We start from the raw sequence: 15,840 nt of genomic DNA, 5'->3' as shown, positions 1-15,840 counted from the left end.
CCATCTATCCATCCATCCATATCCGCTTATCTGAGATCGGGTCGTGGGGCAGCAACTTAAGCAGAGATGCCCAGACTTCCCACTCCCCGGCCACTTCTTCTAGCTCTTCCGGGAGAATCCCAAGGCGTTCCCAGGCCAACTGGGAGACATAGTCCCTCCAGCGTGTCCTGGATCTTCCCCGGGGCCTCCTCCCGGTTAGACGTGCCCGGAACACCTCACCAGGGAGGTGTCCAGGAGGCATCCTGATCAGATGCCCGAGCCACCTCATCTGACTCCTCTCGATGCGGAAGCGCAGCGGCTCTACTCTGAGCCCCTCCTAGATGACTGAGCTTCTCACCCTATCTTTAAGGGAGAGCCCAGACACCCTGCGGAGGAAACTCATTTCAGCCGCTTGTATTCGCGATCTCGTTTTTTCAGTCACTACCCATAACTCATGACCATATGTGAGGGTAGGAGCGTAGATGAACTGGCCTTATGGCTCAGCTCCTTTTTCACCACAACAGACCGATGCAGAGCCCTCATCCTGCGGACGCTGCACCGATCCACCTGTCGATCTCACACTCCATTCTTCCCTCATTCGTGTACAAGACCCCGAGATACTTGAACTCTTTCACTTGGAGCAGGATCTTGCTCCCAACCCTGAGTCCAGGTCTCACTGTCATTGCCCACGTGAGCATTGAAGTCTCCCAGCAGAACGAGGGAGTCCCCAGAAGGTATGCCCTCTAGCACCCCCTCCAGGGACTTTAAAAATGGTGGGTACTCCAGACTGCTGTTCGGCGCATACGCACAAACAACAGTTAGGACCCATCCTCCCACCTGAAGGCGGAGGGAGGCTACCCTCTCATCCACCGGGGTAAACCCCAATGAACAGGCTCCAAGTCGGGGGGCAATAAGTATGCCCACACCCGCTCAGCGCTTCTCACCGGGGGCAACTCCAGAATGGTAGAGAGTCCAGCCCCTCTCAAGGAGACTGGTTCCAGAGTCCAAGCTGTGCGTTGAGGTGAGCCCGACTATATCTAGCTGGAACCTCTCGACCTCACGCACTAGCTCAGGCTCCTTCCCCTTCAGAGAGGTGACATTCCACGTCCAGCATTTCATTAATGAAGCCTAATATCATAAAGTAGTGAGTGTACAATTTCAAAAACAAAAGATCCCTCACTATTTCAACATTTGTACTGGAAATCTACTTGAAACTACTTACATTGTGTTTGTGTTTAACCAGATAATATCTAAAAGTCTTCTCAGGTTAAATATGGGATAATATTTCTTTGAGATAACATCACAATGTAATATCTAAAAGTATTAAATATACTGTAATTACTTCAAACTTAATTTTGAAGATCAGTTGACATATAAAATGCGTCTCGGAAAGAGGCCTTTGATACGGTAGACCCACTTTAAACAAAACTGATTAGAGCACAAAGGCACTCATCCAATTTTAAAGACAGAACTCATATTTTCAAATCACAATGCCGAAAAGTAGAGCAGAAATGGAGGGAAGTAAAGTCACATTTTTTCCAAGCAGCATAAACAGAACAGTGTTTAAAAATATAAATAGGGTTTTAGGTAAAATAGAGGTCAGCATTATGTACTGTTTAAAAGAGTTAAACTAATTTGACAAATGAGAAATCTGAACAGCCATGCTAAATTCCTACAAACATTAACAGCACAAATTTTATGAACATCTTCAACTCATGTTGTCCATGATGTTTTAATGTCTTCAGTTGGAGAAAGAGAGAGTGCAGACCTATAAGTACCTGGGAGTGCAGCTGGATGATAAACTGGACTGGACTGCCAATACTGATGCTCTGTGCAAGAGAGGACAGAGCCGACTATACTTCCTTAGAAGGCTGGCATCTTTCAACATCTGCAATAAGATGCTGCAGATGTTCTATCAGATGGTTGTGGCGAGCGCCCTCTTCTATGTGGTGGTGTGCTAAGGAGGCAGCATAAAGAAGAGGGACGCCTCATGCCTGGACAACTGGTGAGTAAGGCAGGCTCTATTGTAGGCACAGAGCTGGACATTCTGACATCCATGGCAGAGCGACGGGCGCTAAGCAAGCTCCTGTCAATCATGGAGAATTCACTGCATCCACTAAACAGTACCATCTCCAGACAGAGGAGCAGCTTCAGTGACAGACTGCTGTCACCGTCCTGCTCCACTGACAGACTGAGGAGATCGTTCCTCCCCCAAACTATGTGACTCTTCAGTTCCACCTGGGGGGGTAAACATTAACATTATATAAAGTTATTGTCTGTTATACCTGCCTCGCACTCTCCACCTTGCACTTTTTAACTTGCACTGTGTTTTTATCACTCTTTAATTAATATTGCTTTTATCAGTATGCTGTTGCTGGAGTATGTGAATTTCCCCTTGGGTATTAATTAAGTATCTATCTATCTAAACCTCCTGTTTTGCAATTAAACGGTACACTTACAAAAGTGTTAAGTATCTTTAAACGGTATGTAACACCATTACTCTGTGATGCACCTCATCACACTTGGACTCACCTAAACAGTCTATTCTCATACACAGGCTCGAAAACGATGTTGTTCTATTGCATTGTTCTTTCTTACTTTAGTTTCATATTTTTTAAACTGAATTCAACATGTACAGAAATTTGATAATAATACTCATTATGTCTAAAAGTAAAATGTGGTATTCAGCAAGTCTGAGTATTGGACTGTTACTGTTTTTCCTTTTATGCTGTCACTGGGAGATGTCATTAGAAAATTCCTTATGTGCCTTCACTTATATGCAGATGATACTCAGCTACATCTTTCCTTCAAAGTGACATTCTTCCTCTTGTGTCCTTAATTAATTGTGACAAAAAATGCTGGATGAAAAATAACTGTTTGTGTTTGAGTACAGAAAAAATCAGAAATGTTATTAATATCCTCCTTAGCTACAGAGCTCTAAAAGTTTGGAATGATCTGCCTGCTTGTATAAACGTGCCCCACTGGTCTGAGCCTATTAATCCTGGCCGAGCAAACTCTACTTCAGTGCAGCAGACTGTGAGGAGAGCTAAAGTTAAGTCATTCACATTGCAATTCTGCTTCTTAGACGTTTGCATAAAAGAACAGGCATGTCAATCATAATGAACTGCTGTTGACCTTCCTTGATTCCTTTTCTTTTCTTAGCATTCCGCTGTGGCACTTAGTGCCAGCTGCTTCAGTATATCGCTAAGATGCTATTTCTGCTGATGGGAATTGACACCTGGGAGATTGGGAGCCTTGGAATCCAAAGATGAAAAGATTTCATCTTCTTATTAGCCTGCCTAACAAATACTTTTAATTTTGTAGAATGCCCACCAGAGGATGGGCAACCAGTTTGCCTGGGTCACCAGAACTGTGGCTGTGTCTGACTTTGTCTGTTATAATTGAGCGGATCCCATAAATTAATGTTCTCTAGGAATGCTGATGTTATAATCAGAGTTTTGGAGTCTCCTTAACACATTTTTGTACCTTTTGTGTATTTGTATTTGGACTATTTGGAATGTTTTATTGGCGACTGCTTAAGGACACCGTCTTACTGTTTGCTTTATTTACAGGCGCGACTAGTTTACGTGTACTTTACACGGTTGTGGCCAAGTCGTGTGACGTTGGCATTTGTTTTCTATATAAAGAAGGCAGTGTGCATTTACAGTTACCCATTTATTGGATTAAAAAAAAATGGGTCACTGTCAGTTAGTATGGGGCGGAGTGCTGGCTCTGAGGCTAGGGATTTGCATTGGCAATCGGAAAGTTGCCGGTTCAAATCCCGTAAACGCCAAAAGTGACTCTACTTCGGTGGGCCCTTGAGCAAGGCCCTTAACCTGCAATTGCTCCGTCCTGGGTATGATGTTAATCTGCATCCAACCCTGCATGTAGGCCATCCAACCTGCAGGGAAAACCTGGAGGTTGGTGGCAGAATTGGCACTCCAGCCACCATAAAAAAACCTTGTCACCTGAAGTAGTGTGGTGCTGAGGTGTCACCCGTCGCATGGCTGCACTCGCGTCCTAATCTGGGATCCTGAGTTGGTTTGTCATGTGGTGGGTGTGGCAATGCGCTGTATCAGCACGTGCTCCTAACCTAACCTCAGCTAGTATAGCCTATGGCTTTGACACACTTTTTCTCGTCAATTCTGTGTGTGGTTTTGCATCCACAGGGCATTGCCTTCCCTGGGACCCCCCACCAAAAGCCCCCGGGTGGCTCTTGGACCACGGATTCCTGCAGAGCACACTGGGAGTTGGAGTTTGATGCAGCCCTATTGAGGTCTGTGGGGGTCGCTAAGGGGAGATTCAGATACGGCAAAGCCCTCTGCTTTCACCTCACCTGGGAGTGATTCCAAACCTTGCTAATGAGCCACCTGGAGCACTCCCAGGTGCAACATAAAAGGAGCCACTACTTGGGAAAAGCCAGAGTTGGGAGTGTTATATCTATGGACAATAATATTGTACCAATAAAAAGGAAGAAGACGGAGACAGGTTCAAGGTAATAAACTTTAACAGGTCCTTTTTTAGATTACACGTTACACAGTCTTATATTTTATGTCACTTCCTTTAAGCTCCCCAATACCCATAATTCCATATCACTATGGAATCTCCAAAGGTCCAGACTACAATATACTACATATTCCTTCCCGCTTAAAATTGTAAACTCGACTAACATATAACAAACAACATCTGCTATTAAGAACAGGAAAATAAACATGAAACAGAACACATACTGTTATCAATGCAATTACATTCCAACAAAGGAAAGAGGATAAATGACCTCAACATCCTGCTAACATAAGGTATTATTTTGTGCCTTTATCTCCATATACATATAGTTAGTTTTCATAAGTTAAGACGGTCAGGAGGCTTCCTGCTTCTGAGAGGGTTACGTCGTACAGCTGAGGTGTGTTCATCCCCTAAGGCAACCTCAGGTAACCTTGGCACGACAGCATCGGCAGGAATTGAAACAGGAGAGTCAGGTGGTATTCCTGGCTGGCTTTGGATCAACTCACTAAAACTAGGTTCCTCAGACGTTTCTGTGCTACCGGCTTCTTCAACAGGTATAGAGGGTAACAGCTGTTCAACATGTCGTCTCCATGTCTGGTGGTCTCGTGTGCATACCTTATAAGAGACAGGTCCAGTCTTTTGAAGAATGGTTGCTGGTACCCATTTCTCAGTGGTGGAATAGTTACGAGCAAGGACAGCATCTCCACTGAAAAACTCACAATCTTTAGCCCGCTTGGCACGTTGTTTTACTTGATCGTGCTGCTTATCATAAACTCTCATTTGAGTGGTAGCTGGTCTCAACAAATCAAGACGTGTTCTCAGCTGCCTTTTTAGGAACAGATAAGCTGGTGACATACCTGTTGTTGCATGGGGTGTGTTACGATATTTAAGAAGAAAGGTATAAATACGTTGTTTGAAAGGTGCTTCACTTTTGGATGCTTTAAGAGCATGTTTAAGGGTTTGCACCATTCTTTCAGCCAGGCCATTAGTTGAAGGATGATAAGGGCTGGATAGGAGATGTTTAATACCATTACCTTTTAGGAATTCTTCCATTTCTTGGGATACAAAAGAAGGCCCATTATCCGTCACGATCTGCTCTGGCAGTCCAAAACGTGCAAACATCTCTCTTAAGGTTTGGATTGTCTTTTCTGATGTGATGTCGGGCATGACAGTGATCTCAGGCCACTTAGAATGTGCATCCACTGCGACCAGAACCATAACACCCTCTACAGGTCCTGCAAAATCTAAATGAACGCGTTGCCAAGGACTGGCAGGCCATTCCCATGGATGCAATGGTGCTGGACTTGGCATATTTCTGAGGCCTTGACATGATGAACATGAATTTGCCTTTTCCTCAATATCACGATCCAGTCCAGGCCACCAAAAATAACTCCGGGCTAGCTCTTTCATTCGGACTATACCACAGTGTCCAAGATGTAACTCATCCAGAATGGGTTTCCTCAACCTTTGTGGTATAATTACTCGCATGCCCCACATGAGGCATCCTGCTGTCACAGATAGCTCCTTTCCCCGTGAAAGGTAAGGCTGAACATCAGGCAGTGCATTAAGGGTGCTAAGGTCCTGCCCTTTAAGAATGCAGGTGAGTAGTTTTGACAGTGTATAATCACCCTTGGTTTCTTGCTTAATCTGGTGGGCAGTGATAGGTGCATTTTCCACCATCTTAAAGTAAAAAATCTTTTGCCCTTGTTCTCTGGGTTGGTCAGGTAGGGGAAGTCTTGACAAACCATCTGCATTTCCATGTGCCTCCGAACGCCTGTATTTGATCTCATAATTGTGAGCCCCAAGGAGCAATGCCCAGCGCTGCAGTCTGCTTGCTGCCATAGATGGTACACCAGTGTGTGAGCCAAAAATAGACGTGAGAGGTCTGTGGTCTGTTAGCAGGGTAAATTTTCGACCAAAGAGGTAAGTGTGGAATTTCTTTATTCCAAAAATGATGCTTAAAGCCTCTTTTTCAATTTGAGGATATTTTGTTTCAGTTTTACTCAATGTTCTTGACGCAAATGCAATTGGTCGCTCCTCACCTGTTGACATAATATGCGACACCACAGCCCCAACACCGTAAGGGGATGCATCGCAAGCTAACTGAATTGGTAAGGATGGGTCAAAATGTGTTAAAACTCTTTTATCAGCCAGCACGGCCTTGGTTTTGCTAAATGTCGTTTCACACTCCTGTGACCATTTCCAGGGTCTACTCTCACACAGCAACTCATGGAGTGGTTTCAACAATGTTGCTAGCTGTGGAATGAAACGCCCATAATAGTTCACGAGACCTAAGAATGATCTCAGTTGGCTGACATTGCTTGGAGCAGGGGCATCTACTATTGCCTTCACTTTTGAAGGAGCTGTGTGCAACCCCTCAGAATCAATAACATGTCCTAGGTACTCCACAGACATTTTGAAAAAGTCACATTTCTCCTTGTTTACACGCAGCCCATACTTTTCTAGCCTGCTTAAGGTTTTATCCAGATTGGCCATGTGCTCCTTGTCATCTCGCCCTGTGACCAGGATGTCATCCAGGTAACACTGTACCCCTGGTAATCCACTAAGGATCTGATCCATGGCACGCTGAAATAACGCTGGTGCTGAAGTAATTCCAAAGGGTAAACGACAATAACGGTACAGCCCTTTATGTGTTGTTATGGTGAGGTACTTTTGTGAGTCCTCATCTACATGCATTTGCAAGTATGCTTGGCTGAGGTCTATTTTACTAAATTTGTTTCCCCCAGCTAATCCAGCAAAAATATCTTCAATCACAGGAAGGGGGTATTGCTCAGCTATGAGAACAGGGTTAACTGTTACCTTAAAGTCCCCACATAATCGTACAGATCCATCAGACTTGACCACCGGAACCACAGGTGTGGCCCACTCAGAATGAGAAACAGGGTCTAGGACTCCTAGTTTGACAAGCCGGTCAATGTCCGCCTCCACCTTAGATCTTAAAGCGTAAGGAACACTCCTTGCCTTTAAAAATCTTGGCTGACAATTTTGTTGCACCCGGAGTGTCACTTTAATCCCTGTTATACTCCCCAGTTCCTCTTGGAATACAGCTTGGTGCTTTCTCAGGACCAAATTCAACTCGGACTGTTCAACAGACACAGCATTCACTTTGGTCCAATCCAACTGTACTTTTTCTAGCCACGATCTGCCCATCAGAGCTGGATAATCACCTTTTACAATATATACAGGCAATTTGGTTCTTTGCCCATTTAGTTCAACCTGAACCTTTGTTTTACCCAACATAGGCACACTCTCCCCAGTGTATGTCTTTATTATGATCTTAGGGTGTTTCAGTGGAAGGTGATTTAATTTTTTCTTAAACAGTTTCTCTGATATTAGGGAGACCGCTGCTCCAGTATCCACCTCCATCTTCACAGGGTGCCCTTCCAGCATGGCAGTAATAGTATATGCTGCTGAGCCTCTTTTTTTATTCAGTGTTTTAATTAGTAGCTCAGCCTCAGAATCAGTCTCACTGTCAGTTTTATTTTCTTTCTGTACCACGTGCAAATTTTTCTTTTTATAAGACCAGGATGCCTTTTTATCTTTCCCTGTTTCCCCCTTGTCTGTGCCTTCCTTTCTCTTTGCTCTACATGCACGCTCCACGTGCCCTTTTTTTTTTACAGCTACGGCATATGAGTTCTTTTGCCCAGCAATTCGCTGGATGGTGATCCATCTTTCCACATCTGTAACACTGTTTGGTGCCCCCTGTTTGTTTGTTTGAGTCTGCTTGCACTCTGTGTACTCTAGCAGCTGCCCCTAACTGCTGTGCTTCTTTAGCAGCCAGCTCCATAGACACGGCTATCTCAATCGCTTTCTGCAATGTGAGGTTGGCGTAAGTGAGTAACCGCTTCTGAAGGCCCTCACTTCTCAATCCGCACACTAGCCTGTCCCGTAAGGCGTCATCCAAATTAGCACCAAATTCACAATATTCTGTAAGTTTCTTGAGTACCGCTACATATTGAGCAACAGACTCGCCTTCTTCCTGGTTCCGTTTGTGAAATCTAAATCTTTCAGCTATTAATAACGGCTTAGGCGAAAAATGTGAGTCCAGAATCTTTGCAATATCATCAAATGACTTGTCACCGGGTTTTCCTGGCCGTACCAAACTTCTCAGTAGACTAAATGTCTTTGCCCCGATAACGCTAAGAAATGTCGGCACTTTCAAGGCATCGTCAATGGCGTTGGCTTTCACAAAAAACTCAAATCGCTCTGTATAATCGCCCCATTGCTCAACTGAATCATCGAATGGCCCGAAATGTCCCGTTATCATTGCCATTTTATCCCTTGTGCTTATCTTCAGTGAATGACTAAGAAACGTTATCACAGAAATAGAAAAAAAAAAAAACTTGCAGCTTTTCTCTTTCCTCTCCAGCGGAAAAAAAACAAACTTACTTTACACGTTGCGTAGCCATAGCGGTGCACTTTTAAATCCGTCGCATCCTCGTCGCCAGTGTTATATCTATGGACAATAATATTGTACCAATAAAAAGGAAGAAGACGGAGACAGGTTCAAGGTAATAAACTTTAACAGGTCCTTTTTTTAGATTACACGTTGCACAGTCTTATATTTTATGTCACTTCCTTTAAGCTCCCCAATACCCATAATTCCTTATCACTATGGAATCTCCAAAGGTCCAGACTACAATATACTACAGGGAGGAAGAGGGACGAGTGGAGGAGGAAAGGAGAAGAAATGAAGGAAGTGTGTGCTTGATGCTTTGTACAGTGCTGATGTGGAGAGTGAGGGAAAACGTGTGGTGTGCTGGATCTCGTGTCTCTGCCTGTCTGTGTCAGGTAAGGGTGGCTGGTGTGCCCCATTGTGGTTCACACATATTACATCTCGTTCTGTCCTTTATCTGTGACCCTGACTTTGATTCAGTAATTGTATCTTCTAGTTGTTTCCTTTCGTGATCTCATTGAGATCATAACAGATGTTAACTGCTGCTTTTGTTTTCTTCTCTTCCATTGTTAGCTGAACATACTCCAATAAAAATGTTAATGGACTTTTTATTGTCATCGTTTTCTTTGTGGCAATTAGATCGAAACTGCTCCACTTCAGTGTGTATTGAAGATAATGTGTGTGCCAATTACGTGAGCTTTAGTTGTTGCTGTCATTGCATTATAGCTTGTGCAAGCATTCTGAGCCGGCACTCTGTCAAGTGCAGTATGCAGAAGTACTTTGAACTGCATTTACTCTTTTCGTCTCTTTCTGTTAATCTCTTACTTTGCCCCCACATGTTGAAACTATTGGGTTATTCTGGCAGATGTCGAACACCATCATCTTAAGGTCCTTTTGAGCCTATACTGTATGCCTACTCAAACTTTTCATATTCCAAGAAGCTCCCAGTTAGCCTTTAGGAGTGCACAGTTACTGTGTTCCAGCTATTTGGAGTTAAAAGCACAGGCTCATCAATCACATCCGTGCCAGCAGGTTGCCTAGCAACTCCATCCACACTCATCCAGGTGTAGCCGCTAACGCTGAGCCTGAAGCAGCAACTGTGCAATATTATTATTATTATTAATATTTGTTTATTGGTGGTTATGTTGTGTGGGTGAGTCAATTCAGAGGCACCAGATAAATCTGTCTGTATTGTAATTTGTGAACTAGAACTAGTAACTCATGCTTTATTGTTTTTTTATAAGTAGATTTCATGCTCAGTGAGACCTGCAAACAAGAAAAAAAATCTCGAGATTTCTTTTGAAACTTTCAAGAACATTTTGCTCAAAGTGAGAAATTACAAAAGTGTGAATATCTTTTTGCAATTTGCAGCAAGCTATATTTTTCATCAACTGTCGGCATACATTTGACCTTTTCCTGCAGGTGTTTACTGTACACGTCTATATTTAAAGACCTGTGTACTTACTTGTCTCCCTCCTCCATTCTGGACCATTTGTACTCTCACCAGTAACAACAACAACAACAACATTTATTTATATACTGTAGCACATTTTCATACAAAAAATGTAGACTCAGGGACAGTTTTTATCCACAGGTCATAAGGCTAATGAGCAGCCATTTGCACTGCCTGAGGGTTTCTTGTATATCTTTCAATTGACATTATGTTTGTGGATCCCCAGCTGTCACCCCTATATACACTTGTTAGACAGCTCATTCTGAAACCTCACCTGTTAAAATGGAATTGACCTCCCTTTTATGGCTAGAACAGCCTCCACTCTTCTTGAAAGGCTTTCCACATACTTTTGGAGTATGTCTGTGGTCAGGTACTTATGCTGGATAAGAAGACCTAACCCACAATTGGTGTTCCGCTCCACTCCAAAGGTGTTCAGTAGGGCTGAGGTCAGGACTCTGTGCAGGCCAATAGAATTCCTCTATGACTTTATGGACCTGGCTTTGTGTGACCTTCCCCAGTTAACGCAAAGTTGAAAGCACACAGTTCTCTAAAATGTCTTTGTATGTAGTTGCATTAACAGTTCCATTCACTGAAACCGAAGGGCCAAGCCCAAACCCTGAAAAACAGCCCCAGACCATCACCAAACGTTACAAAAGGAAAGGTAGTTGGCATTCTCCTGGGGCCTCATGCATAACGCCGTGCGTAGAATTCGCACTATAACATGACGTAAGCACAAAAGCCGAAATCTGCTTACGCACAGAAAAGTCCAGATGCAGAAATCTGTGCATATGCATACTTCCATGTTCTTCCGCTACATAAATCCTGATCAGCGTGAAAAGTAACGCTTGTGCACGCACCTGCTGTCCCGCCCCAACTCCTCCCAGAATTACACCTCTTTGAATATGCAAAGCAATATAAATAGCCCTTAAGTTCAGTGTTCTGTGAAAAGACAATTGGGAAAAGCACGGGGGAAAATGGAAGAATTTCAGTGAATACCAAGTGGAGGCAAGGAAAAATGTACAATTTGTTGGTTTAAACAGTGATATAAACAACAAAAGGAACCTAATCGACTGACATAGCGTGTCGGAGAAACTCGAAAGCTCAAGTTCACAAAGTCGCACAGTGCCCGAAATAAAAAAGAAGTTGTCAGATATCAAAGTCGCCGTGAAAAGGCGAGAGATAGCCCACCATCTGAGTGTCATATGAAAGCTTATTAGGGTACAGAGAAAAAAAAAGGCACACAGTGGGAAAAAGCACGAAATGTCAGCTTCAATCTTGAAATTTCCACTTTAATTATGTAGTTTATTTTGTCATTACAGTAGAACATCATAAACTTCATCTTAAAATCATTTAATTAACCAGTTTCTCTAATCACATCGTAACTAAAGTAGCACGTTAAATGCTTTGTTTTGTATGTGTTTTTCTATGTGCTCTATGTGTGTGAATCACTATGTGCTTCTTAAACCGGCTTTTTCTTCCTCCGACAGGACACAAAATCCATTACATTCGTGATATTACAGCTCTCTGAATAACTAAAATACTGATATGTATCTGTGATATCATTTTCATGATGATAGAAGTTAAAGCACGTTATTAAACATGGGAACACGGTGGCGCAGTGATTGTGAAATAATTTATTGCAGCAGTACTCAGGGGCGGCTTTAGGCTTGTGGAGGCCATGGGCAGAGAAAGAATCAGTGGCCCCTTCGCCCGCCAATGTCAATATGGTATCTTATGCACGGCGGATGGCCACGTCTGCTGCAGTCACTGCATAGCCACCTCCTGCTCATGACACAAGCATTTAACTTTTGCCGAAATATGCCACTGCGTTTTTAGCTGTGTCATTATTTTCTCTTTCTGTTTTATTTTCAATATACATAGGAGTGCCGGCCCCTGGGATCTGGCGGCCCTGTGCAGGTGCACAGTTTGCACATGCCTAAGGTCGCCCCTGCAGTACTGTCTCTTTCAAACGTACTAACCTCCAATTCCTGTCCTTCCTTTTCTTTCTCCAAGTAACCGATCGCCACACAATCAGCTCTATAATAGACATTAAGCCATCTGTAAGCTTATAATGCCAATTCTTCAAAACTTTTAAGGAACATTGAAATATCTTCGTAGTATACGTGTTTAATTATTCTATCCATCTATCCTTCCAGTGTCACGCCAGCCATGGCAAGAATACAGCGCGAGGCAGGAACAATCTGTGAACGGAGCTCACAGTTTACAGTGAGGTGATTGTACTTATAAGTCCAAACAGTTCTATAAGGAGCAGTTGACGGACTGATTGAGTGTGTTTAGAGCTCTTGGGATGAAACTCTTTCTGAACCGCGAGGTCTGTACAGGAAAGGTTTGAAGCGTTTGCTGTGTGAGAAGCAGTTCAAATAGGAAGCATGGCTGAGGCAGCATGTGCTTGATAATTCGATAATTGTCTTTCCGATCAGCTGTGGTGCAGTCCAGGGATTGTTTCTGCCTCGTGCCCGATGCCTGCTGGAATGGGTGCATCCCTGGATTGATGAATGTAATCATTAAGCATCCATCCTTTTCATATTGTTTGGTGTCCTGGGAATTTAATGGATGCTTCGGGCAATTCACAACACACTGTGATGCCAAATGTTTTCTCACCATGATGATATCTCGCACTGCCACCTGGAGGAATCTTCCAGATTTACGTAAAGTACATGCACAAGTATAAACAGTATAACACTTGCGTAGCAGTAGCATCCACAGGTGCTCACGTTGCGTCACGTGAAGTATAAATCCAGCTTTTGGCTTGTGCAGCTGCTTAGCCATGGAGATCCACTATATGAAGATCCTGATGCACCGTTCTGGTGCTGTCATTGGTTTCAGAGGCAGCTATGAGTGATGCAACAGAGGGCAGGTGATTTTTATGGGCTATGCATTTCAGCACACGATGGGCATGCTCAGTGACATTGTGTGGTCTACCACTTCATAGCTGAGCTGTTGTTGCTCCTAGGTGCTTCCATTTCATAACTATAGCACTTACAATTGACCAGAGCAGAAATAGCAAATTAAAAGTTTCATTTATGTACTTGTGGCAAAGGTGGCATCCTATGACAGTGCCATGTTTAAAGTCACTAATCTATTCAGTACAACCCATTTGACTGTGAGTGCTTGCCAATGGAGAATGCCTGGCTACGTGCAGATTTTATAGTTGTGGTTGAACCGCCTCAATTCAGTAATTTGGAGGGATGTCCACATACTTTTGGCCATATAAAGTAGTTTGTGATGTTGTATTCATTATTTGTATGTGTTATCTTTGCTGGTATTGTAATATTGTCATTAGACAGAGGGATGCATACAAATAAAAATTTCAATTTATGCATGACAGAAAATTTGAACTCAAGCTTGAATTTAAAGACATAATAAAGTGTATTTTGAAATTTGGTATTTTAGCATGGAAGGGATTAATTTTAAAAGGTGTCAAAGCAATCTTTTTTTTCAAAAGTCAGACAAATCTCTTACAGTCACGTTGTTCCTTTTTCATCTAAAGCATCATCTGTCTATCCATCGATTTTCTACCTCACTTTGCAGTTCAAGGTGGCAGACTGTGTTCCCCAGTGAAGATAACAGCGCCAATGTACATGTGATGAGATAAAGTACCACAAGGACCAAAGTTGTTTTTTTAAGGCTTTAGGGATAAAATGGAGGAGAATCAAATGTAGCTAGGGTCAATACCCAGAATAAACCACACCCAGTAAAGATGAAAACCCTAAAGCAGTTACCCTGTTTTTAAATGAAATCTTTCTCTTTTGTATTTAAATCTTCTAACCCAAGTTTATGCATGCCACCATCTTGTATAGTGAAAATGCAATGATGACATCACAGGTTGCAAATCATTTCATTAGCAATTGTAGTTTAGTGCTATAAACAATCTGGTGGTTCTGATGGCATCCAACATACAAAGTGGCCATGCACATCGAAAAAAGACAAGCACAAAGGGGAGACCAGAATAACGATATTTCAAAAAGAAAAATAACTAATATTGCACAAAATGTCACAAAATGGTCTTAACGAATTCCTAACAAATACACAGCTTTCTAACACGGAGGTCAAGAAAATGAAAGCTTAGATCTCAATCTCACACTTGAAACAGAACGCAGTAGCAGGCAGAATGGCCATGGACATCGGAGATAAGCATTCATGTGTTCTGCTGCTGTGTAAAACAGTTTATGCCACAATTGCCTTAACTTCACCATAAGGCACCACATTTAACTCTTTTAGGGCTAATTTTTTTTTTGTTTCTTTTCTCCCAGGGCTGAATATTTTTCCAAAAACTAACTTTTTTTTTAAAAAGAAGACAAAGCAATTGAAATCAACAAAAAATATTTCCTTTGGACAAATGTTACTGTCTTGCATGTTGTATGAGCCTGCATACTCTATGATTTCACATACATATCACATACATTTAACACAGCAAAGTCCTGCAAAGCCTGATCTCGCTCAAAGCAGCCAATTTCAGTCATTGCCACATTGCACTGCTTACAATATGTGTTGCTTTGGTGCCTACTTTTCAATTGTCTGTTGCTGCACTTTCTCACATATATTGTTAGTGTGTACTGTAGAGAGACAAGTCACCCATTTGCCATCGTGCCATGCCACTGCCACCAAGTTTTCTGAATAAAACTTTGCGGCATCACGTACCTATCATCACGCTGCATAACCTGTCCAAAGCCACCAGGGGACAAAGCACGTTTGGACCAATGCTCTCTGAAGTTATATCACCAGTTCTGTCCCATCTCTATTTGTAATGCCATCGCGCGCTTCATCTCGTCTTTTGTTGTGGGTTTCCACTTTGAAAAACGAGAATGCGATGCAAGCGCAGCCCGCGATTCAAAAAATTTCTCTGCCTACCTGTTTGTCTCGTCTGACAGTAGCTGAAAAGCAGCATCAGGAGAGAGCAGCCTGAAGTAGTCCAGCAGCTGGTGATCTGTCGTGTCCAACAGCAAGCCATGCCATCTTATGAAGTCCGGTAGCCCACGGATCAATGTCTGTGTATTCCTCCCACGCGAACCTTGCCATAGATGCATCGGCTGCGCGAATGCGTTCAGCTGGCAGCGGAGCTGTCGCGGCATCGGCTGGTGTCCGATCAGCTGATGCCGGCTTCTCACTCTCTTGTTCGATCTCCTGATCACTGTCAATAAAATCCGATTGTGAAAAATCAGAGTCCGAATCCGCGATAATGCGCATAACATTGTCTGCCAAGTGTTTTCTTTTCTGCACTCGCTTCGCTCCCTTGTGACATGTCGATGCCATCTTGCCATTGTTTACATTTCGCAAGTCACGCACACGCAAGGATTAGTTGCCGTGTCAACGAGTCTAGCATTCCTCCAAGCACAGAGGGAATGCCTGCGACGTGACAGTGAGTTTTGTCGCCATTAACAGCTGATTGTCGCCCTCTATCCCTGGATGTCGACTTTTGTCGACATTGGCCCTCAACCCCTCCTGTCAACAAAAGTCGACATCT

At 43.1% G+C, this 15,840-nt stretch overlaps 1 protein-coding gene across 1 annotated transcript; it reads right to left on the bottom strand.

Moving 5' to 3' along the window:
• Window positions 1–4,821: 4,821 nt before the first annotated feature.
• On the bottom strand, window positions 4,822–8,779 carry LOC114651204 (uncharacterized protein K02A2.6-like). The gene is made up of 2 exons (XM_051920016.1): window positions 8,246–8,779; window positions 4,822–7,587 (listed from the first exon to the last, which is right to left on the bottom strand). The coding sequence occupies exons 1-2, from the start codon at window positions 8,777–8,779 to the stop codon at window positions 4,822–4,824; spliced, it is 3,300 nt and encodes a 1,099-aa protein (XP_051775976.1).
• Between the last annotated feature and the right edge of the window lie 7,061 nt (window positions 8,780–15,840).

The sequence above is a fragment of the Erpetoichthys calabaricus genome, chromosome 16 (genome assembly GCF_900747795.2).
Source record: "Erpetoichthys calabaricus chromosome 16, fErpCal1.3, whole genome shotgun sequence".
NCBI classification, from domain to species: domain Eukaryota; kingdom Metazoa; phylum Chordata; class Cladistia; order Polypteriformes; family Polypteridae; genus Erpetoichthys; species Erpetoichthys calabaricus.
Note: the sequence above shows the minus strand (reverse complement) of the source record. Positions and strands in the feature narration are given on the sequence as shown.

Bases quoted from the DNA above. Each gene is read 5' to 3' on its own strand.
- LOC114651204 (XM_051920016.1), bottom strand. From the start codon at position 8,779: ATGGCAATGATAACGGGACATTTCGGGCCATTCGATGATTCAGTTGAG. The intron at 7,588-8,245 runs GTACACAGAGTG...TCTGTTGAACAG, and splicing joins AGTTAGGGGCAGCTGCTAGA to TCCGAGTTGAATTTGGTCCT.